Source organism: Mixophyes fleayi, chromosome 6 (assembly GCF_038048845.1).
Source record: "Mixophyes fleayi isolate aMixFle1 chromosome 6, aMixFle1.hap1, whole genome shotgun sequence".
NCBI lineage: Eukaryota > Metazoa > Chordata > Amphibia > Anura > Limnodynastidae > Mixophyes > Mixophyes fleayi.
The window spans coordinates 223484925-223509783 of record NC_134407.1 but is presented as its reverse complement, the minus strand read 5'-3'; the positions used below and the strand labels follow the sequence as shown (position 1 = coordinate 223509783).

Sequence of the window (24859 nt, the reverse complement as noted above, 5' to 3'; positions counted from 1 at the left end):
ATCCATATATCCAGAATACAAACAGATACTGAGTAGCACGGTGGCTCAGTGGTTAGCACTTCTGCCTCCCAGCACTGTGGTAATGAGTTTGATTCCCGACCATGGCCTTATCTGTGTGGAGTTTGTATGTTCTCCCCGTGTTTGTGTGGGTTTCCTCCGGGTGCTCCGCTTTCCTCCCACACTTCAAAAACATACTGGTAGGTTAATTGGCTGCTATCAAAAATTGACCCTAGTGTCTCTGTGTGTGTGTGTGTGTGTGTGTGTGTATATTAGGGGATTTAGACTGTAAGCTCCAATGGGGCAGGGACTGATGTGAGTGAGTTCTCTGTTCAGTGCTGCGGAATTAGTGGCGCTATATAAATAAATGGTAATGATGATGATACTGAGAGTTACACCCAGTGTGCAGAATAAAATAAGTGGTATTGTGTATTTATCCATACATCTAGAATAAGAAGAATAAATACATATATACAGAATTTAAATATATACTGAGAATTACACCCAGCACAGGAGAAGTGGTGCTGTGCAGATATCCATACATACATGGTTCAAACTCAGCATATACTGAGAGTTACACCCAATGTGCAGAAAAAAAGAAGTGGTCCAGATAAAGACATCTGCCCAGTACTACTTCCCCTATACCATGCCTTTCAGGACAATAGGCAAGGATGCCATAACTGCCCAGGACAAAATACTAGTCAATGTATCTCACCCCAGCAATAATGGTAGTAGCTGATTAAAAAATAAATAACTGGATTTACTAATTATCATAGTATTAATTAGTATTATTATTTAAAATCTGTAGACAAAACACATTTTATTAATGGTAAATAATAGCACTTTCCACTCTGATATAAATAAGTTTATATAAATTAGTCTTGTTTTTTAATAAATATCCCACCAAAAGGGAGATCCTTCTCCTGTGTGCACTGGAAGGGTTAATCAGCCAGAGGGAGGGGGGAGTGTGTCTGTGTGTGTTTAGCTTGCACCATGTGACTGGTATATTGGCCACATGGTGCGGAAGTCAGGACTGCAGAGCTGCTGCTTCTGGAATAGTTTCCAGGTCAGTTATATTATTATTATTATCTTTTATTTATAAAACAGTTACTCCAATGCTCTGTAATGAACACACAAATGCCCAGAGCAGCCACTGACACCTATAGGATACACAGGCTGCATTGCAATTAGCAGACATGCATGGCTGCAGCTGATCATATGCAAACATGCAGCAATGGAGCCATGCAATCTGTGTGTTACATATGTGGTTGATTGTACATGGCTGTTTGTGGTAATCCCATTCTGGGTTAGCTACAACCTTACAGAAATATATGGCTGTCTGAGGACCACTTTTCTGAAAAACTCCATCTGCCCCATTTCTAACACTTCACCCAATGCTCTGCTCCTGGTTTCTTGACTCAGCTGTTGCAATAATTAATGCCAGGAAAAATCTTTTCACACAACTAATTAGAATAGTAAGAAGAATGGGAGTGTATTGCATTCAATATATGGGTCATATAGGGAGGTGTAAGGGTCATAACGCACAATGTGTATTGAAATAGGAGCATTGGCAAGGTCCTACAAGCCACCTTGGGATACCATTTACTGTGGCACCCACATGCCATCCACTGTGCCAACAGCTCCTCGCCCACTGTGCCATCGCTGCGTCAGCCAACACTTCCATCTCGCTCCTATCTAGATTGCTCATAGGCCGTAGCTCCCTGTCATTTCCGGGTGGGTGCAGGGATGTCTGTATTAGAGCAGAATGTCCTGCACTCATGCCTTGTATTCTCCACTGGCGCTGCTAAGCACTGACAATAATAATCTGCGTGCATCCAGAAGAGTCCTTGTACACAATGGTCACTTGTCACTGGCAGGTGAGAGAAGGGGGTTTTGTCAGCTGCCGCTATCATCTCCGCAATCATCAGGTAGTGACAAGCAGAACACATCTAAAGGTCAGACTTCAGTGGGTGTTTAAATCTCTATAGCGTATCATGTATGCAGCAAAACCAAACCAGTTTGTATCCTTTGGTTCTTCTGCTGAGGATCAGAAGAATACTTAATAAATGAAATAAGTTACAAAAAAGGAAAAGATAGATTATTTTTTTTTGTTATTGAAACATGTATACTTTATTTGCATGAAAATATACGGAAAAAAAAAGACGTTACATTCAAGTGTTCTGCCTCACGGCAAAGCTAAAACACAATACACCATGAAACATAAATCAGTCGCACTTTATAGCACAATACAAGACATGGCACACGATATAACATCCTACACTATACATCAAGTCTGCACTATCCATTCATCACTTAAAGAAGACAACTGCTTCTACAAAGAGCATTGAGTGTGAGGAGGGGAGGTAGGTTGGTGAGGAGGGTAATCACAAGCTTTATTGACAAAAAGACACATATAAGAGAAAGGTGTATAAATAGGACAAGACATTCAGCAAAGTTCAAGCTGTGTGGTGGGGAAGGGAAGGAGGCTAAGGGAGGGGCAGTCACAAGCCTAAGGCTTTATAGAAATACAGAGAGGGAGAGGAGGTATTTTAGTCCTTTTCCTCCTCGGGACTGTCCATGATGGAATAGTCTGGCCATGATGTGAATCCGCCTGTGATAGTCGTGGATAGACATAATCTCCCTTTCAGCACACGGTTGATAAGGCGTCAGGCCTCCTGATTGCACTGTAAGTTTGGGTGCTAGGATATAGTCCATAAAATTCTGACTCGTATGATAGGCAGACTGTCTCTGAGTTTATGTTCCAGGACATCCAATGCCTGTGAAGAGCCACCATCCCAAAAGAGGTGCTTAGATGTTTCCTCCTTGACTAGGCACCAAGCACACGGTCTATTTCTGCACAGGCTCTAGGAGACCATGGTCATGGTAGGATGCAACCAATAAAATTAATCACCTTTGGGCATGCATGTCCTAAGGGGCAGGACCTCTTATAATATCTACAAATGTATATGCAAATATGAGACAGAACTTGAGATGTTTGACATTGTATTTTCCTGTACCATATAGCTCAGTGTTAGGCAACCGGGTACAATTCAGCTGCCACATGGGCCAGCCTTCTAACCTTTAAAAGGCCCTCTCATTACCCTTAATCTTAGTGGTAAGTTAAAACAAAACATTTGATCAAAGAGAGGCCCCTACAGTGGATATACAAAGTCTACACACCCTTATTGAAATTGCACCCTGATATCAAGATACATTTTGTCAGACTTTTTTTTTCATCTGTAATGTCACCTTGCTGGGGTATTGCAAAATTTCAGGCTTTAGACACAAAAACCAGCATTTTCAATAATGGCATGTAGACTTGTTATATCCGCTGTGTCTGTAATAACATATCCGCAGGCATTTTAATTAAAGATAAACAAGTGTTACAACCTATCACAAACAAGTTTGACATCAAAGCAGGAAGGATCTTGGGTGGGGTACAGTTTAACCGTGAGGAAAATTCCGACACCGAGGACACCTACAAGGAAAATCCGAACGTCTAAAAAAGCGATTTGAATATAACCAGACTTACCTCCAAAGCGACGCTGTACATCTGCGATCGCAGCAGCATGCTCCCCGCAAGTTATTCCGAATACACAGATGTGTGTCGGGTTAAGTGTTTAAACACCGCCATTGCCACTTTAAATTAAGATTGATTCAGGTCGCGATGACGTCAAAGTCTTGTGCCGGACATCTGTGTATATGGAATAACTTGCGAGGAGGATGCTGCTGCGATCAGAGATGTACAGCGTCGCTTTGGAGACAAGTCTGGTTATATTCAAATCATTTTTTTATACATTCGAATTTTCCTTGTAGGTGTCTTCGGTGCCGGAATGGTGGTAATCGTGGAATTACCACCTCTCATGTAAAGCCTGGAGAGCCGCATGCAGCCCAAGGGTTGCTTGTTGTCCATCACTGAAATATCTCATTACATGCTTTTATACTCAATTATCAGCCATGAGTGACTCAGAGAGGCCCATTGTATCCTTCAATAGGCCTAAACACACAGAATGTCTGCTGTGCAGTGGATAAAAATCTTCCCCCAAGATCACAATTTTATCTCAATTACCTTAACAGTTCTGAAGGTGTTGGGCAACAGCCAGGTCTTGATGGACGGGGAGTCCCCTTGGCAAACTGATTGGGGAAAAGGAGTCCACAAAATTTGCCTTGTCAAAAAACTTGAAATTTGCAAATGTTTTTCAAAATAGTTGTATAAGTAATTTTACTTTCCATCTCTTTAAATAATAGATGAGATGAGCAGGTTTCCAAAATATAATATTTCTATAATTTATTAAAAAGGTATTATACATAGATACATCCATACTGGACGAAGCAGACATACGCCCAGGGTCTCAAATGCCAATTGACACCCTATATTTGATTAACTTATTCTTTTATAGAATATGAAACTCCTTCTTACTTCAAAACACACCTTTCCAGCTTACATCACTGCTGGCACTCTATCATTAAAATAACATGTTCTATTGGATGGTCAGCATGACCTTTAACGATGCCAATATTTCTTTTGGACATATCCGGTGATATTGCTACATACAATCATATGACCATGATCTAATCTATTTTTCTCATGAATTGTGCAGTAATGGAAAATTACTAAAAACCTATGTCTCATTAGTAACATTACGTAAGTTGTTTTTCAGCTAAAACTAGGGTAAAGTTCGTCTTGTTTAAAAATACAGGCCTTCATAATACATTAGTTCTATGTATTGGTGATATATGTGAATTTATATGTATTTCTGTTAGTTTTGTTAAAAGTTACTTCGACATAGTTCACAATTTTGCTTCTGAAAGTTGTCCTAAAGTGTGGACATGATTTAATGTTCGTCAGAGTTGTTTGTCTGTAAAATGTATCCCTGGATTTTATCTTCCAGAATCTGATGACTAAAAAAAAATGCCAAAATGCATTGTTGACTATTGCCATAATTATGCAGGAATGAGAAAGAATATTGCTAATGTAATTCTGCATGGTTTTCCAACGACGGTGGACCGAATCAAAACATGGTTGAGATCCATCAAGCAAGGCGGACAGGTGTTCGAGAACCTTGACGACATGGCCGCGAAAATACATCAGGGCAAAAAACATGACTCGTATCGAGTTTGTTCCGAACATTTCTCAAAACACTGTTATCTGGTCTGTGGAGAGAAGAAGATATTAAAGAAAGACGCTGTTCCGACAATCTTCACAAAGAAGGGAGGTGTAGCTCCATGCGTTCAAGAACAGCACAGTAAGCAGAGAAGAGCGCTACTGAGCAGGCAGGTAGGTTTAGCATAAAACTGAGCTCATCGGTAGAGGATAGTCATCAGGAGTAGCTAGTATCTGTGTCGTGCGCCTGTGGTGGGTGGGAAGAGTTATTTGGACCGTTGGGGAATTATATGTGTTGCAATCCACAGAACGGATAAGAGTGCCAATCACACATTGAGCTGTCAGCGTGCAGAAAGGGAAATGCTTCTGTTAAGTGCATAGGAGGGGTATGAACGTATTCCTTCTCCCTGTGCTAATAGCTCACTACACGATCGGTTTGCAATGGAATCAGCCTCCAGGTAATGCAGTGATACCTTGAGGTTTGTAAAATAGGAAGAACATATCCTTTTAATTTAGTAAATCATTGCAATACATTTTTTTTAACAATGGAGGCAGTGATTTTGTAGTTTAAACTAATAATTATGATGATGCAGCCAATCAAATCACTAGGAATCAGTTACGCCACTGGGGCCCTTCATGAGCAGTACTCAAGAGGGGCTGATTTCATAAGCTGTATTCTCATAAATATTCAGCCCACAAAATGATTGCAACCACTCAAATTGGCAACAAGTACATTTAAAAATGTCACGCAATTTTTTACTTAACACAACGGAACACGGTAATGATTACAGTCAGCACCAGAAATAATGTAAATGCTAGCGGGAGTTTTCTAATGTAAGTGCAACATAATTATAGGAGCGACATTAATAATGACATAGATATGGGTTAAATTGACCCTGGAGATCCGCTGTCTTCTACCCCGCTGCCACATGTTATAGATGTCCCCCAGTGAGTGACAGCATTGGGAAATTTCCTGGTGCTATTGTAACAATAGAGAGGAAGAATACATAAATATCATAGGCAGCAGCTATTTATATAGCGCCACTAATTCCACAGCACTGTACAGAGAACTCAGTCCCTGCCCCATTGGAGCTTACAGTCTAAATTCCCTAACACACACACGCAAACACGGGGAGAACATACAAACTCCACACAGATAAGGCCATGGTCGGGAATCAGACTCATGACCCCAGTGATGTGAGACAGAAGTGCTAACCACTAAGTCACGTGCTGCCCATAAACAAACACATATATTGGTCTCCAGATCTCCTTCACTGCCTTGTCAGAGAGGAGTATACGGATGCTAACAGTAGGCACACTCAGTTCAGTGTCTCTGCATGGTTTGCAGCCTGCTTTGATGTAAAAGCAAAAGTATGAGAAAAATCAAAACTGCTGTTATACTGGATTAAAAAAAAAACATTAAATCAAGGTGTCACAAACATTGTCAGCAGTAGCCCCGTCAGTGACTTAGAAGTCCAGGATTACATGTGTTATTAGAAAGAAACTTGCAAGATGTTATCACTCCCGGACATTTAGGAGGCTGGCAGTAGGACTGGGCACTTGAAGCATAAAGTGAGGCCAAATACTGTTGATTGGGCATATTAAATTGTTGGCGTTACAGCCTAAAGTAACGCGCCCCGCGCACTATTACTGTCATTACGGTAATAGTGCGCGTAAATGCCGTTATCACGGTACTTTTCACGCTGGATTTCATCTCGCGGCTCAGGGAGCTGTGAGCTGAAATCCGGCTTAGTATTACCGTAATAACGGTAATACTTTTTCCGCGGCGGAAACCGACAACAATTGAATATGCCCCATTGAGCGCTATGTGTATATTATGACATGGAGGTAGTTTTGTGATGAGCACTGACATCATACAGGTTGCGGGCACATACCTCTTGCTCTAAGATCTGGTCATTGTAGAGGCTCAGTGTCAGATTGAGTTTAATCCTGACCAGTGTTCAGCAGACCTTTTACAGTTCGTTTGTGAATTGGCTTCCATTCTGCCCACTGCTTGTCTGCCATACTGACCTGGCTTCCCATTTGACCACCGCTACCTGTATCTTTGATCTGCACCCTGTGCTTGACCTCGCTTGGTGATCTTGTTCCTGAATTGTTTGTTTACTTGCCGATTGCCATTCATTTCAGACCTTTTATCCTGAAGCAGTTTCCATTTGCATTGGTCCATCTGCTGGCAATTTGCACTGTGTTGTACTCAGCAGCTGGCTGGAGATTCCGGATTGTTTGTAACAATGCCTGGAACAATTATTATTGCTTCAGAATCAGTAAACGTGGTAATGCATTAATCATCAGGACTCTGATGCTGTATGGACAGTCCTAGTGCAGTTCCTGTTCATATCACGCCAGCTATTTGCATCTTGCACTGTGTAGTCCAGGTGCTGTACTCTGGCTGGAGATTCCGCATTTGTGTGTACAGATGCTTGGAATAATTCCTGCTGATTCAGAATCGGTGAACTACTAATATATTAAATCTCAGAACTCCAATGTTACCATGGACATAATTATTGCTAATACTATTGTATACGAAAACTGCTACTCCATACCTCTCAGCCAACACTATTTAGGTGGGACATTCACAATTTTAGGGTTTCTGTCCCGTCATCCCGATTGGTACAGTATTGTCCCGTGGGTGGAAAATTTGGGAGGTATTATATGTTCTTAGCTGCTTTACATGGCAGATTGAATGAAATTCTACATGGTGCCACGTGAAGATTATGTTGCAGACTATCTGGATGCCTAGGCTTCAGGCCAAACCCATCCCTCAGACCAGGTCTGCATTTCTTTTACACTTCCATATACTGGCAATTGTATTACTATGATATACAGAGACTGAGTATTGGGCATCAGGGGGTAAAAGTATCAAGCTAAGAGTTTCCGGCAGGTTTGAAAAGTGGAGTTGTTGCCTATAGCAACCAATCTAGCTGTCATTTTGTAGAATGTACTAAATAAATGATAACTAGAATTTGATTGGTTGCTATAGGCAACATCTCCACTTTTCAAACCCACTGGAAACTCGCAGCTTGATACATTTACTCCCAGGAGTTTCCAGCTATTGGGGTCTTATCTTTGATGTGGTTACTGACCATGCCTTGACAGAATAATCTGGCCCCACACATGGATACTTCTGGGACATCTGTATCTCCTAAGGAACTAACTTTGGTGCAAGTTTTTCACACTTTGCAAGTGTCTGCAATGCAGAATGGTTTGGAGGATCTACAAAGAGGTCTCACTGGTATGTCCTCTGCCTCTGCTTTCTCGCAAGCAGAGATTGAACCAAAAATTGAACTCCCTGAAAAGTATACAGTAGCAGTAATTTCTGACTCAGTCCCTCTTAGTATTTGAGGTGTGCCCAAGAAATTACTAAGGCGCTAAACATGGACATGATTTTGACATTGTTGAAAAGTGAAGCATTAGCCTTGGCTACTCCATATTAGAAAGATAAGATCCACTATTGAATTCCTTCACAGTCTTTATACAAGCATTTGGAAAAGTGTTTGATGATCCTTACCATGATACAACTGCTGAATCTGACCTGTCCAATTGGGCCAGGGTGCGCGATCTGTTTTGAATATGTGGTGGCATTTCGCTAATGGATGGATGATACTGCATGGAATATGGCAGCTAAGAAATATCAGCTTCGTTTGAGATTTAATGACAAAATTAAATATGTATTGGCCTAAATTGACCCACCTGTGGACCTGGATAGTTTAAAAGACTGTTCTATTGCAATACATACCAGATTAACTGTACATGCTCAAGAAAAATGTAGGAAAATTAGAAGCCATTTTACTACTAGTTCCCTTTTTTCAGAGCCTAAGCCTTTGACTAATAGAACTCTTTATCCTGATATTGAACCTATACAAGTAGGCATTGTTCGTGGTCCATTATCTGGACAAGAAATTGCCAAAAGAGAACTCCATTTATGCCTTTATTGTGCGCACTGGCTGAACGTCCAGTTTGGAAGAAAAATCACAAGTTATCGAGTTATCGGGGAACAATCGAACCCAGGCATCTTGAGGGTCTGGGTTATGCTGAACCTCCTGTTTGGGTGAATCAGTTGAGCACTAAAGCCAGCATTCCGAAATGTTATATTGCAATTCCTTTGTCCTTGGAGAGAGGTGTTTGTTGATATCCTCTTGTGCGTTGGTGGACTCTGTTCCATGGGGAATCTTATGGACATTGGGTTTGCAAAAAGGCACACTATACCTTTGACAGAAAAAGCTACCACTATTCTCCTAGAAACCATTGATGGGTCTCGCATTGCATTCAGCAAAGTTAATCAAGAGACAGTATCTTGCTTCTACATACTACAGAAGATCATGTGAACTTAAAAAAGGGATTCATCTATCCGTCAGTTTCCCTTGTAGAGGAAAATGATAGTGGGTTACGACCGTGTATATGACATTACCATTCACAATAGATTTCCATTGCCACTTATGTCTGAGATGTTTTAAAGATTACGAACTGTGAACATTATTACAATGCTCAATCTTCAAAGATCGTATAATTTAGTCCAAATCAGGAGATGAATGGAAAACAGACTTCCATACTCACTGTGGACATTTTGAATACTCAGTCATGTCCTTTGAACTCTCTAATGCACCAGCTACTTTCCAAAATTTTGTGAACAATGTATTCCGTGATGTGTTGAATCAGTTCCTAGTAATTGTTTTAGAGGACATTATGATTTTTTTCTGAAACGTTTGAACGTTGGTGCCATGTTCAGGTGGTTCTAAGATGTCTAATGACATCAAGTGCAGCACGGTGGCTAAGTGGTTAGCACTTCTGCCTCACAGCACTGGGGTCATGAGTTCAATTCCCGACCATGGCCTTATCTGTGTGGAGTTTGTATGTTCTCTCTGTGTTTGCGTGGGTTTCCTCCGGGTGCTCCGGTTTCCTCCCACACTCCAAAAACATGCTAGTAGGCAGGCACGGGCTGGGAGATTTCAGGCGGGGGACGCACAGGCGGCCGCATCTCATTACACGGGATGCGGCCGCGTCATCATGGCCGCCTGGGCGCTGATGCGGCCGCAGGTAAAAATCCGGAGAAAATGCACCGGGGGCGGCCAGCCGACCTCCCAGCCGGCCATGAAAGCGGAGAGTCTGAGCGGCCCGGGGGGATACCGATGCCCCCTGCCCCCCGGCCCAGCCCGCCCCTGCTAGTAGGTTAATTAGCTGCTATCAAATTGACCCTAGTCTCTCTCTATGTCTGTCTGTGTGTGTGCGTGTGTGTTAGGAACTGAAGACTGTAAGGGGCAGGGATTGATGTAAATGAGTTCTCTGTACAGCGCTGCGGAATTAGTGGCGCTATATAAATAAATGGTGGTGATGATGATGATCAAGTGTATCAAGCTGGGTAAATGTGTATTTGAATCAGAAAGTATTTAGTTGCACTTAGTTCCTTTACACTTACTACATATGCTGTTCATTGTATTATTGTGATATAGAGACTTAATATTAGACAACAGGGATTACAAACCATTGGGGTCTTATTTTTGATGTGTATATTGACAGCTTGACTAAACACTAACTTACATTAATTAATCTCCCTTACAGGCAGATCCTCTAACAATTTTTATTAACACAATTATTTTATTATCACACCGCCAATGTGTTTACTCCCTTGATCCAAAGATATAATAGTGAATTAGTCAGCTTCTAACTACATTGGCTCTTAAATTTGTGTGTGTGTGTTTGTGATCCTGTGTTAGGAAAATAGACTGGAAAATTGCTATAGAACTACATTTCCATAAACACAGCTGGAAGCTCAAGACAGAAAGAGGATCAAGGCTTGCTATTGATTATCCCTAGAATGCTGTCTGTGTATGTTAATAAATGCATATTGTAATTTGGGAATATTCAGGCTATACTGTTAATGTTTGAATTTTCATACCTGCATGAAATGTACTATATTTCATTAAATCCCTCTAATCTTTTACTTCTAGGCTAAGGAATATATGAAGAGGGGACCCACTGAATATCCCCAGCAAAGTTCATCTGAAGGAAAATATCGCTATAAAGAAAAGGCCAAAATGGTCAATAATGGGGACGAGATGACTCAAGTAATATTAAATCTCACCCTGGAGATCATCAGCCTGCTGACTAGAGAGGTGAGGGATTCTGGGAATGTCACCTATATCATTTTATCAGGACATAAAATATGTTTTGGAACTGCAAGGATAGCGGGATAAATTAAACATTAGTGGAGGGGAAGGATCCAGTGATTAGATGTATTTCTGTCCTAGAAGAGGCATGTCTGTACAAGACGTGCCTGTCTCTCGGCACAGTGATATACATTTGTGTCTCTCAATATGTAGGAATATATTGTTGTGAAGAAATCTGGTGTGTGTGTCACACCAAGCAGCTGTCCCCGTCTGTCAGGAGGACTGAGCAGGACCCAAAGCCCCATCATGGTGCCTCCACCTCACTCACTGATACATGAGAGAGACAATGACCAGAAGATCCTGGAACTCACCAACAAGATCATTCAGCTGCTGACTGGAGAGGTGACTGCTGGGAATGGGACATTATACAGTAACACCAGGGGATGTGTCTGGGTGATGACTGTACCATTGTGTGTGTCAGGTTCCTATAAGGTTTGAGGATGTCACTGTCTATTTCTCCATGGAGGAGTGGGAGTATTTAGAAGGACACAAGGCTCTGTACGAGGATGTGATGATTGAAAATCAACAGACCCACCTATCAGCAGGTAAAAGGTGGTTTAATTGGCTACTTATATAACACACACTTCATCACTGAATGTATAACTTTGTGTTACTAATGTATACTGTCAGATCTATATACTAAATAGTAAGTGAATACAATAAAATGTACCAGTGTATATGAATCATGAAAATCCTACTTAAGTTTTCTGAAGAACTAGAAAAGTTGGATAAAAGATTAGAAGGTAACAGTAAACTTGCCAACAGTACCCAGTGTAATCAGAAGCAACAAAAGATATTAAGATTGTATTATACACAAATATTTGCGTTATTTAAGAAAAGGCCAAGTAATTTTATTTTTTCTACAGGTGCCTCTCAGAATCAAAATAAATCTTCCAACTGGATTTCTTATACAAATTGTGCGAACATGAATACAAGTGTTAACAGAGATTATCAACAATCAAAAAGCTTTCAAATTGTCAACCAAAGAAACAAATTGAAGAAATCTGTATCAAATATCACCAATGAGTTGGACTTATATGAAGAAGGAAATCTCAAAGATGCTGACATCTATAAACCAACAGATCGTACAGAATATATATCTACCAGTATTAAAGAAGAACCAGTCTCATGTGAAGAAGATTTCATAGACACTGATACATCCACATATCGTGCACAATGTTCATCTACTCATATTAAAGAGGAACCTGTTTCATGTGATGGAGGAAACCTCACAGATACTGACATTTATACACCCACAGATCATACACAATATACATCTACTCATATTAAGGAGGAATCAGTCTCATGTGATGGAGGAAACCTCACAGACACTGACATTTATACACCCACAGATCATACACAATATACATCTACTGATATTAAGGAGGAATCAGTCTCATGTGATGGAGGAAACCTCACAGACACTGACAGTTATACACCCACAGATCATACACAATATACATCTACTCATATTAAGGAGGAATCAGTCTCATGTGATGGAGGAAACCTCACAGACAGTGACATTTATACACCCACAGATCATACACAATATACATCTACTGATATTAAGGAGGAATCAGTCTCATGTGATGGAGGAAACCTCACAGACACTGACATTTATACACCCACAGATCATACACAATATACATCTACTGATATTAAGGAGGAATCAGTCTCATGTGATGGAGGAAACCTCACAGACACTGACAGTTATACACCCACAGATCATACACAATATACATCTACTCATATTAAGGAGGAATCAGTCTCATGTGATGGAGGAAACCTCACAGACACTGACATTTATACACCCACAGATCATACACAATATATTTCCGCTCATATAAAAGAGGAATCAGTCTCTGGTGAAGGAGATCTCACAGACACTTATATTTATACGACCAGAGATCACCCTCAATATACATCTACCCATATTAAGGAGGAACCAGACTTATGTAAAAAAGGAAATTTCACCAACACATCTATGTCTTTTAAGTGCTCCGAGTGTTTACAATGTTTTCATTGTAAGTCAGATCTCATTTATCATCAGACACTTCATAGAAGAGAGAAACTGAAATGTTCGGAATGTGGTAAATACTTTTCCAATAAGTCAAATCTTTCAAATCATATCAGAGGCCACACAGGAGAGAAACCATATTCATGTCCAACATGTGGGAAACGTTTCACCAGGAAAAGCACTCTTGTAATACATCAGAGAATTCACACAGGAGAGAAGCCCTTTGTTTGCCTGGAGTGTGGGAGATGCTTTCATGGTAAAGGTAATCTCCAGAAACATCAGAAAGTTCACAAAGTAAATAAACCAGTACCGGTTAAAACTGTATTCCCGCTACCCCTGACTCTCCTAGTAGACTCAAATGTTGGCCCCTTTCAGATGCTTTAGTAAGAAATAATTTCCATTAAAATTATATAACGGTCCTCCACATTTATGGTTAAATTCCATCGTAATGTGCTGCCACTTTTCAGTCTACTAGTTACAGGTGTAAGTAACATTTTCCAAGAATGTTGCATAGCAATAAGGGTTCTCCTTTTCCAACCATCTTATCTTGACCGTCCCTACAAAGGACAAAGACTTTCTGTTTATTTCTTTGGAGAGTGTATTCTGAGGAGCCTTGGGTAAAACATGTGTGACTAAATTATGAATAAAGTTATCCAACAGTGATGCGTTCACAATAAATGAGTATAAAAACAAATTTCTATACTCTTTGATTAACAAATGTAAATCTGAACACATATATGCACAGGTTCTGAAAAGTGTTAAAACACTGAGATGAGCAAAAAAGGCAAATTAGTGGTCAATTACTTTGTAAGTGTGAGGTGTGACTACAACTATAAGGTGGAAGCCTCTTTTGAAACTTGAAATGTCCTTTCATCCATTGTTTGATAGGAAATCTCCAAGTTACATAGGTGGCACTTCAAGAATATAGAGGGAAACACTCAAAAGTGACAAGACATTAAACATAATTGTACACAAAAAAACAACAACTTTAATTACACCTACTATTTTATAACAACAAAAACCATAACCAGAACAATTGTCACAGTTCAAGGTATAATCTTTTTGCATACTTTTATATTCCCAATCCATTTAATCTTTGTGTGTTTGTTAGGGGTGCTGTTGTTTTTTGTTGTTGTACACTTTCCACTTCAGTGAGAATGGCATCTACAATATAAAAGAAGAAAAACTACTATGTATTGGTAAAGTTTGTAAACTACGAGGGTGAGTCAAAAATTATCCGCACTCTGACTGTAGAAGTTATTTTAGTCAACTTTCAGAAAAGACAAATATATGATTTGTCGACATAATCTCCCTGCTTTTTAATAGATTTTGTCCATTTGTCAACAAGCTTTTGTATTCCCTCGTTAAAAACAGTTTTAGCCTGAGCTGCGAGCAAAGAATGCACTGCTGTCTTCACCGCTTCATCAGCCGTGAATGTTCGTACTCCTAGGGCTTCTTTCAGGCAACCAAACAGGTGATAGTCCGATGGGGCTAGATCAGGACTATGTGGAGGACGCTTTAACACCTCAAAACCAAGTTTATGGAGAGTGTCGACATGTGAGCAGTTGTGTGCGGACGTAGATTGTCAGCAATAATTTGTTTGAATTTTAGGCTTCAGCTCTTCAGTGAGTATCTCACTGTAACGAGCACTGTTAATTGTTGAACCTTTTTCCTGATAATGTTCCAATACTGGCCCTTGAAAACTGTAAGCATCAATTTTCCAGCTGATGGTTAACTATTGAAATTTTTCTTGGTTGGCGATTGAGGATGTTTCCATTCCATACTCTGCTGTTTACTCTCAGGCTTGTAGTGATGAATCCATGTCTCATCACCAGTAATGATTCTTTTTAAGAAACTTTCATCTTCCTTAGAGTATCGGTCCAAATTTTGTTTGCAGATGTCCAAATGCTTCTGTTTGTGCTCTTCCGTGAGTTGTTTCGGCACCCATATCGTACAAACTTTTCGAAACCCAAGTCTGTCGTGGATTATTGCATAGGCAGAGTCATGCTGATTTGCAAATAATTTGCAACATAGTCCACTGTCACTCGTCTTTCCAACAGAATCAGTTCACGTGCACACTCAATGTTCTCATCAGTCGTAGACATGGATGGGCGTCCAGCTCCTTCTTCATGGCTGACACTTGTGCAACCTTCTTTGAACTTCTCTATCCATTCATACATACTTCTTCGTGACAAAACACTTTCTCCATACTGTGGACAAAGTCTTCGATTAAATATCGGCACCAGACACACCCTCAGACCGTAAAAAAACGAATCTCTGCACGCTGCTCTTCATTCATGCAAATCACAAGTGGGGTAGCCATTTTTTCTTGCACTGCAGTCACAAACGAAATTATGTAAAACGTTCAAACCTGCACAGCAGTGACTGGGAAGACACCAACATAGTACGGAAAGCATTAATAAGCAGAGCACACTGCACTCCCTCTAGTTGTGTGACCTCCCTGCGTTGTGCAGAGGAGGTCATATGACACAGCCGTTGCTGCTCCTGTTCTGTCTTATTCTCTTTCTTATTAACAAATCAGTGTATAAGTACAATTGGGAGCAACCAACTCGAGGCTGCTGGAGGGCAACCGACCGCCTGTTGCCCACCACTGTTAAAGGCATTATTGGCAAATCTACAAAATGCAGTTGAAGTCATACATCATATGGGAAAATCCAGGAGACCAACCAGAGCTCATGGGCAATATGGATAAATTCAGGAGTTAACTTAGAGGTCATAGGCAATATGGGCAAATCCAGGTAAAGTTGAGATCAATGCATCACAAACCCTGGCAGCAGTGCCCCTGTCTGGTGAGGTCTGAGTATTCTATGAGCGATATGTGCATTACAGTATGGAGGCGATTGTGGAGCTCATGTAAGTGCCTGGTGAATACATGCTGCTATAAGATCCTTTCTCTAGAAAGGTGCTTTGCTAGATTATTGAGTCAAATCCTGACCAGTAACCAGTGTCCAGCATACCTGTTACTCCGCATTCATGTGTACTGACTTTGCTTCCATTCTGACCACAGCTTGCCTGTCTGCCATATTGACCTGGTTCCAATTTGACCATTTCTATTTATTGCACATCTCATCCGCATCTTCATTGGTGATCTTTGTTATGAGATTACTTGGTGCCTAACTGGCTGACAAATGACACTTGATCCTTGTTCTACACTGAAGCAGTTATTAGTTTGTACCATGGCCAGCTTTTGTCACCCTGTGTCTTTGTTGTCCCATTCTGCATCTGTTTACACTCGTGCCTGTGACAATTACTGCTGCTTCAGAATTTGCTGTATTTTATTCTAAGACATCTGATGTCATATGGACATTATTACTAGTACTGTTGGAATACTATGACTGTTATTCTAGTTTGCATTCTGGACCTCAGTTTGGCGTTCTCCAAGAGACCTCTGGGAACTATGCCTGGAAATTGTTGTGTTGCTCTATATCTGAAAAATTTCAGAATTATTACATTACTAGAAGAATTATGTTGCAGACTATCAGGATATAAGGCTGCCACTGCTCCAGATCAACCTCTATCCTCAGACTGCATTTCTTTTACACTTGCTATATATACTGTTAAGTGTCCTGCTGATGTATATAAAGTTGTTGGGCATCAGAGGGTATCAGCCATCAGGGTCTAATTCTTGTGAACACATTAAACTGACAGAGTCCTGACACAAGGTCACTGGTAATACAGGAGAATCCAGGAGATGAAGTGGAGGAAGTATATAGAGACCCGTTACTCACCCAGGTGAAGAAATCAGTGGAAAAGAATCCGCCCTGGTGCTGTGACGTTCCAGTGATTGTTCAGATACTCACATACAAAGGAAATAACTACCATTGGGTGCTTAAGGAACTGGTGGTTTTTGATTGAAGCATACACTTTTTTTCTTGCTTTCTCCCAATCATTGGCACTTCAATCGCGTCACAGCACCAGGGTGGATTCTTTTCCAGTGATTTCTTCGCCTGGGTGCGTAGTTAACTGGTCTCTATATATTGCTTACTTTTGTCTCATTTTTATGCTATCCATGACTAAATTTATACTCTAACTGAAACGTTGTAATCTTTGGGGAAAAAATTGACATTTGCTACTTCTATGCCACATTAAAACCTTGAGTGCCTGCTATACTGGATCTATATACAGCACGACAATGTTCTCTGACTGGAGGTTAGCACCAGGGTCAGCTTGTTATATAATCTCGAGTGCCACGTACTGAATAAATATATATAAATGTGTTTTTTAAAGCACTACAGTGCAGGGACATACAAGATTGACAATATAAATGCTTACATGAAAACAAAGAGTAGGGAGGGTCACATGCCATGTGAGGTGAAAATATATATTATTATATATCATCTAAGGTAATTTTGTATATTAGTATTAAAGTAATTTTATCGTTTTAAAATAAGCATTGCCCAATCAATTGTATGTGTGTCCAAAGCACAAAGTGATTTATTTTTAACAGATGTAAATAGTCAACAATTCAATACATTAATATATCATGATAAAGTACAGTACAGCACAGCCAATACCAAAAGATAAGTACATACCAATGCAATCGCTTGCGCACGCTGCGCACCCACCGGACCCGATGGACAATATTCTGTATAGAATATTGTGTCAGAGTTGACTGAGGCCCCAGTGAGATGCAGCTAATATATATACAGTCAGTGTTTCATTGTTAACAATAGAGATGACGTAGATTGTTTCTATAGGTCCAGACGTTGGGTGGGTCCAGGCCAGACAGGTAATAGGTTGATTCAATCTAAGGAATCCAAAGGTGGGGGTCTTCTCTCCAGGGGGTCTGCTCATTTCATAGCCAGTATCATACAAAGGTTTACTTTCTAATATCAATAACTAAAGTATGCAATGTGCGATCTCTTCGCCGACTGCACCGGACAGCTGCTGATGATTAGGGCTTCAGTATGATATCAAGCATGACACCTTTCCTATTACCTAAACCTTTAATAACACTACAATGTACATATAATCACTATATATATATATATATATATATATATATATATATATATAGACTAATAACAAACCGAATACTATCTGCTCCTGAATTACAGTGTAACAGAACCAATATGAAATTATATAAATAACTAACTGTTGTAATGCGAGTGTGTGCGTGCGTATTTTACCGTGCGAACGCACCACGCCACGTAACACGTGGCGTACGCTTCGCAATACGCACGGCAAACCAATATTAAACCAATATACTTTCGTTCATCCAATTATACGACTTCAACAGTCCACCCTTTGATAGTACAATAAACTATCACCTTAAAGATGTTATATGCAGGATCTCAGTACCACGTTTCAATGTTATGTAATACAAATCCCCCTTGGAGTATGTCCACGCTGTTTGTTGATCTGAACAAGTTATCATAAGAGAGAGTCTTAATCCTCTAAACGATTTCTTTTTTTTTTTTTACTATAAACCGTACACTTCTGGAGCTTGGAGATAACTTTTTGTATGCCCTTCAAGGGTGCAATAAAACACTTAATACATTATTTGGAAAGGCACAAGGTACAGTAGAACATGTATCAGCTATACAGAATTCTTTACTACAGTTCTTCAAGTTTAACAGGTTCTTCTGTCCAACGCATGTCTTTAAGCTCAGAATACATTTAAACACTTCATGTTCATCAATAGCATCATCCTATGTCTATCAATAATGTCATATGCAATCTCCTTCAGCTTGCGTTAATATACACACATCTAATAATGTCACCAGTTCTTTTCATCAACACTTGTGGGCGGGCTATTGTCTGTTCGTTCTTCCCAGTCTCTCAATACTCAGATTTAACAGTGATCGGCTTGCAAAGCATTGGGAGACTTCAGACTAAGGGACCTAGGTGTCCTACTTTTTCCCTTAGTGACCTCCCGCCTATAGTTCGGGTACCTCAAGAATATTTAGTGGAAAGAGAACTAATCCTACTTGATATAATCACTGAGGCACGTGTGAGCACACCCAGCACTTTGTTTGGTCTAAAACCTTACCCTCCCAAGAATGATAATCATTCTCAAGGATGCCTGCTCGAGTCCGGATATTACTGGACTGGCATCGCTGGGTGTATCTCTTTTTTAACTATGGGGTCGCCGTACTTACGGACGTAATGCTACTCAGACAATAGCCCCTCGCACTTTCTCCAAGCTCCAAGGTTTCCAAATTTTCCTTTACCCCTGAATTGAATAGAGTAATTGGCCGGACTGATTATGCTACTAACTTCTTCCTCCCCAATACCTCCTTATCATTACCTGAACCAGTCTCTGTCACCTGCCAATAATCAAAAGAATTAACCGTCCTGAGAAGAGAGTGAAATGAGAGAACACAAAAGAGGAAAAACTACAACTTCATGCTGGACAACAGTCTTAGCCTTTGGCTCAGGTGCTACTAACTGCATTCGAGGCCTTCCAGTACAAACTCATGAGTGCCCTTGGACCCTTCTCTGAGTGTTGGCCCCTCTGCAGTGGGTGGTATGGGCACCCGTGTGTCTCTGCTACCCTTGAAGCCGTGAGGCTGGTAGCCTACACCTGGTACCTGTCTGGCAAATAACCTAAGCTTAAGAAATTACTGCTCCACAACTTACTCTCCTGATCCAACATCCTGACAGTTAGTGTGACCTTTCAGGAAACAGTGTTTTGGACGTTCTTGGTTACTGTCTCACTATTTACCTTCTCTCAAGGTCTAACCTAGCCTCCCAGTTACAATCTCATCTCACGAGGGGTCAAGAACATTTCAAAAACTGACAGGTTAGGAGTCTGCCCAGGGGTGCTCTTTTGGTAGCGGGAAAGGACTAGTGGCACTTCAATCAAGTTCCAACTCTTATTCTATTCAATTCATTCTACCGAGTACCACTACTTTATGTTCACACTGGTTTATGGCTAACTGAAAGTATGTGATTTGTTACCACTACTCATACATTATACATCTATTATCAATAACATGAATACCCCTATCATCTATTATAACTCTAGGACTATCACATTGAATAACAAAAGCTTTGAGTATGATACAGTAATACATTAGACACATTTCAATACACCTCTACCCAGACATATTTCATTGGTACACCTGTGTATACTTGAGGATCCTGCATGGTGGTAATTGGATGACGTGTATTTGTTTTACCTGGAGGAAAACCCTTCAGCAGGAGGGATATGGGATGGTTCTATTGGTCTACCTTGTCCATCTCTCCAGAGTCCACCAGACTCCTCACCACATCTCTTCACCTTCCAGACAGTTTATCCCTCAGGTAACACAAATCTTCCTATATCAACCAATATGTGTATGCGTGCATGTGTGTGTGTGTTCACCTTTTTAAAACTAAAACAATACAACGAAAAACAAACAAAACATAGATTTGTTAGCTGTCACATAAAACCCTGTTGTCTATTTGACAGCTATGTTCTCCCTGGTGTGACAGCCCTGTATGGTTGTGCGTGTAAGTGTGGACCTTACTAGCAGCTACTTCAGTTGGTAACTGTGTCACTGTCTAAAGTCCTCTATGTAGTGTCCTAATCATGTGCTGGTATTGCTATAAAACGATTTCTCAGTCACCTCAACATCGCCCCCTAGACTAGAAAAATGCTGAAGACCAATGTATATCAATCGATTTTCCCTCTGCCACCTCACATGTCATTCTCAGTACCTCATATTCAGCTACTTGACTAAGTGGGAAAGGCAAAGGTGTCTATCTCTATAACACTTTCTTCAAATATAACAGTATCCAGTACATGCCTGTCTAACAGTGAAAAAATATAAAACATGAAAATTCTACATTTTCTAGGGTTTCACATTATGTCGTATCTTGTGGTAAAAATCCTACTCCAATGTTCTATACTGAGATGCATATCCGTATGCCTATCCTCTAGCAATCTCCTGTCTCCACCCTTTGTGCATCCATAAAAAGGCACATTTTTGTACAGGAGGCACGAACCAAAACAAAAAAAAAACCAAAACAGATATGCAATCTATAAAACATGAATCGTATTTCCACAACAGAACCTTTCTGCTTAAAAAAAATCAGCAGTTTCTATACACATGAAAACAAAACCCCTGACTGTTTCTGTAACTCATGTCAATCTAGTGTGTGTATCTCTGAATTTGTCTTATGTAAAAACATAAAAATATGTTTTAGCCCCATTGTTGAGACTGTGTCTGATTTTATCTCTACCAGAGCAGAGAGAGAGAGAGAGAGAGAGAGGGAGGGAGAGGGAAGGAGAGAGAGAGAGGGGGGGAGAGTGAAGGAGAGAGAGAGAGGGAGAGAGAGAGAGAGAGAGAGACTAGCGTTTGTGTAAAGAATGAGAAATAGGAAAGCAATGAATGATGGTAATACAAAGGTTTGAATACAAACATACATGTAGAAAGGGAGATTTTTACAACAAAATGACAGCTGGATTGGACTCTGACTCTATGGGGAAATGGCTGTATTCATTCCACTGTTCCCCTTAGCTATTTGCTAACTATGACCCCTCCCCATACTTGACTAGGGGGTCTTAACAGTGCCATCCAGTGTCGTCCGTCATTTGTTCAGTAAGAACTCGGTATCTCATTGACTACATACCTTTTCAACGGACTTTTCTAACTTATGATAGAGAAATGTAAAAATGTACTCTTAGTGACTCATATTTTCTCTGAAATACATAAAACAATATTTTGGAGCAAAGTATGTACATACTTCATTGTTGGATAATGATTCTCAGCCAAACAAATTATCATGAGACACTGCAGCCTAAAACAAAAGAGTGTTCCAATTGTCTATTGTTAATTTGTCTTTCAAGAGTGATTCTTCTATTTCTCTATCTCCCCTTTTGATCACTAAGTCTATACTCCTTTTGTGTCCCCTTTACCTGTGAGAAGAAAAACAAGATAGTTATCTTAAAACAGCAAACAAAACAAACATTTCTATTCTTTGCCATCGGCCAGCGATTTAGGAAAACAAACATGTGACAACATAAAACGAACAAACAAAATCAACAAAGATTACCTTTTTAAATCTGTTCCCTGCACACTAATACTTACCACAGTTTAACTCTAGAGTCGGCTATATTTCTCCCCCCAGGCATTGGCGGCTATGAGGTGCACAGGAAACTGTTGAGAAGTCTCCGAGACTTGTGTGCGCCGTCTCTGTGGGTGTCTATGTGATTCCCCCTTAGATGGGCCAAGTCTCTTTGCTTCCGCTCTTGTCATTGTACAGTCCTGTGCTTGGTGTCCCATTTTAGTGCATCTAAAACACTTTCTCAACTCATGTTGTTTCTCTTCTTTTTTACAATCTCTTGCGAAATGGCCTTCTTCGTTACACTTAAAACACCTGATTTTTCTATGTTTCTTATTATGTGGGTTGTATGCTGGTGGTCGTGTGTGCAGTCCCTCTAGTGCTGGGATACTTACTATCATTACCCTATCACTTAGTGTCTCTTTCTGTTTATTCATACTTCTATCATGTTCTATAGCTGACTCCCTGAGAACACTTACAGTACTTCCTCTCCAGTATGGTAATGAAGTTTGCACCCTTTTTTTCTAGTTTTCCCTGAGTCCATCCATTAGAACGTGAACAGCAACCTCTCTGTAATCTTCATTATCTTTTATGTCTGGTACCCCAGTATCTCCATCAGAGCCCTGCAAAAGTAGTCTGTTGCATTTTCACTATCTTTTTGCTGGATACTAAAAATTTTACTCCAGTCCACTATCACTGGGAAATATATAGCCAACTGTGTGATTATATGTCTAATATTGTTCTGATTATCATCCTCGGTTAAGGATTCATCCTCCTCCAACATACAATCATTAATGAACTTTTGTATATCACTATTGAGAGGAAGACAGGCCTTCAATAATACTCGCCAATCGTTATTAGTTGGCTCATACACATTACCATAATATCTAATAAACTGCTGACATTTGGTCAAATCTTTCCTAGGATCAGGGAAATCAGACAAAATTGAAAATGTTTCAGACCTAGTGCATGGATCATGCTTTGCTACATGTTTTAAGGGAACATCACTATTCCTGTCTGCTTTCCCATTGGGAACTGCTGCTGTGCAGACAGGATGTAAGTCTACCAAATCACTAAAACTAGTTGCTGAAATTGCTGCTGCAGTACAATGGATGTCTCCCCCTGTGTTAACCTTTTCATTATTCTCACCACTTTCAGCAGCTGCCCCTGCTGGTGGGACCGTTCCTCTTCTTTGTCCTGAAACATTACTTTTAACGTTACTTAAAACAACATACAACTTACTAGTTACAGTTTTTACATTTTTGGTATTGGCTGTACTTCCCGCCCCGACCGAATTTATCGGGGGCGTGTTTGCGCTCAGTTCGCCACGCTTTGCAATGCACACTTCCGGAATGCTTGTTTCCGGTACGCTTACTTCCGCTGAACACGTGTTTTTCCTTACACTCACTTCCGCTGTGCGTTCGCCTTCCATTTGCCACGATTTTAAACAATGATTATGTGCATTTCTCACTTTCGTTGACTTAATCAACCGTACTTTATCTTTTACGGTATTTAGCACCTCTGCATTAAAACTCCCTGTTGTTGGGAAAGGCCTATCACAATCTTTGGTCATTTCGACCCACGTGTCACAATACACAGTTGCGTATGCACCATATTTTGCACACATGAGAAATCTCGCTGACTCAATAAGACCTTCCTTAGGCAGTAAATTGGCAATCTCTAGCGTATGCCTAGCACCCATGTTGAACAATATACTTTCTACCCGGAACACAGACACACCGCAATGCTCTGTTCCTTCCGGCCAAATGTGAAATACAGACACACCGCAATGCTCTGTTCTTTCCACCAAATAATTTCAACTCTGTTGCTATACTCACCGCTAGAGATCTATTATGCTCGGTGAACGTATTTCCTGTTAGCCGCGTTCACTCGCTTTTCTCGCACCAGGCGAGGATCCCTAATACAGAAATATCACTGTGGGCCCCAAGGGCTATCAGCTCCTCGATACCCTGGCTCAACCACAAAAAATCTGCTGAGTTTATTATCGCTGGGAGCGCAAAGTCGATACAATCAACCTGCCTTTCCAGTATAATTCCTCCTAGCTGCTTCACCAATTCGCACTAACGGTGCGATTGGATCGCACTGCCTACCAATACTAATTATTAGCAAACCTTGCGATCTATTGGTAGCACTTTTGCGAAAACTTCGTTTTCGCATTCGGTATACCTGCCCTGTATACCGTCCTTCAGTTGGGCAATCCGCCTCGTCAGACAGCAACTGAGCACCTCAACAATAAACAGTGTATCTACGTTACAAAATCACACACTATACACCTTTTCTGCGCAGAAAATCAAAAGTTCCCAACAATAGTAATAATGTCTCAGAGGCTTTCACAAGTAATTATACTATGCATATAATAACTATCAAAACGATTGTTCAACCACGTGGCAAATCTACCGGAAGTTCGCGTACGCACAGCAGAAAATACACATACGCACAGCAATGCAATACACTTTAAAACATAAAACGACAATGAAAAGAAACATTTTTCTTTCTTGTCCCTAGATTCTAATTAGCGTTCCT

The 24859-nt window shown here is 40.4% G+C and overlaps 2 protein-coding genes across 4 annotated transcripts in view; one reads left to right on the top strand and one right to left on the bottom strand.

The window, feature by feature from the left end:
- LOC142160080 (uncharacterized) overlaps positions 1-24859 on the bottom strand; it is a 205309-nt gene that overhangs the window by 53674 nt on the left and 126776 nt on the right. The gene's annotated exons all lie outside the window — the stretch shown is intronic.
- Positions 1008-13966, top strand: LOC142160085 (uncharacterized). Of its 3 annotated transcripts, none has more exons than XM_075215009.1 (6): positions 1008-1063; positions 4890-5275; positions 11068-11232; positions 11440-11628; positions 11753-11831; positions 12153-13966. In XM_075215009.1, exons 2-6 carry the CDS (start codon positions 4910-4912, stop codon positions 13685-13687), a joined length of 2334 nt encoding a protein of 777 aa, XP_075071110.1. In that variant the 5' UTR covers positions 1008-1063; positions 4890-4909; the 3' UTR covers positions 13688-13966. The 3 variants fall into 3 exon arrangements, with proteins under 3 accessions (XP_075071110.1, XP_075071109.1, XP_075071111.1); XM_075215008.1 differs by having other exon boundaries at positions 11708-11831; XM_075215010.1 differs by lacking the exon at positions 1008-1063 and having other exon boundaries at positions 5163-5243; positions 11708-11831.

Coding starts and splice junctions, on each gene's coding strand:
- LOC142160085 (XM_075215008.1), top strand. CDS start 4,910: ATGCCAAAATGCATTGTTGACTATTGCCATAATTATGCAGGAATGAGA. Junction 5,276..11,067: donor GAGCGCTACTGAGCAGGCAG/GTAGGTTTAGCA, acceptor TTTTACTTCTAG/GCTAAGGAATATATGAAGAG. Junction 11,629..11,707: donor TTCAGCTGCTGACTGGAGAG/GTGACTGCTGGG, acceptor TGTGTGTGTCAG/GTTCCTATAAGGTTTGAGGA.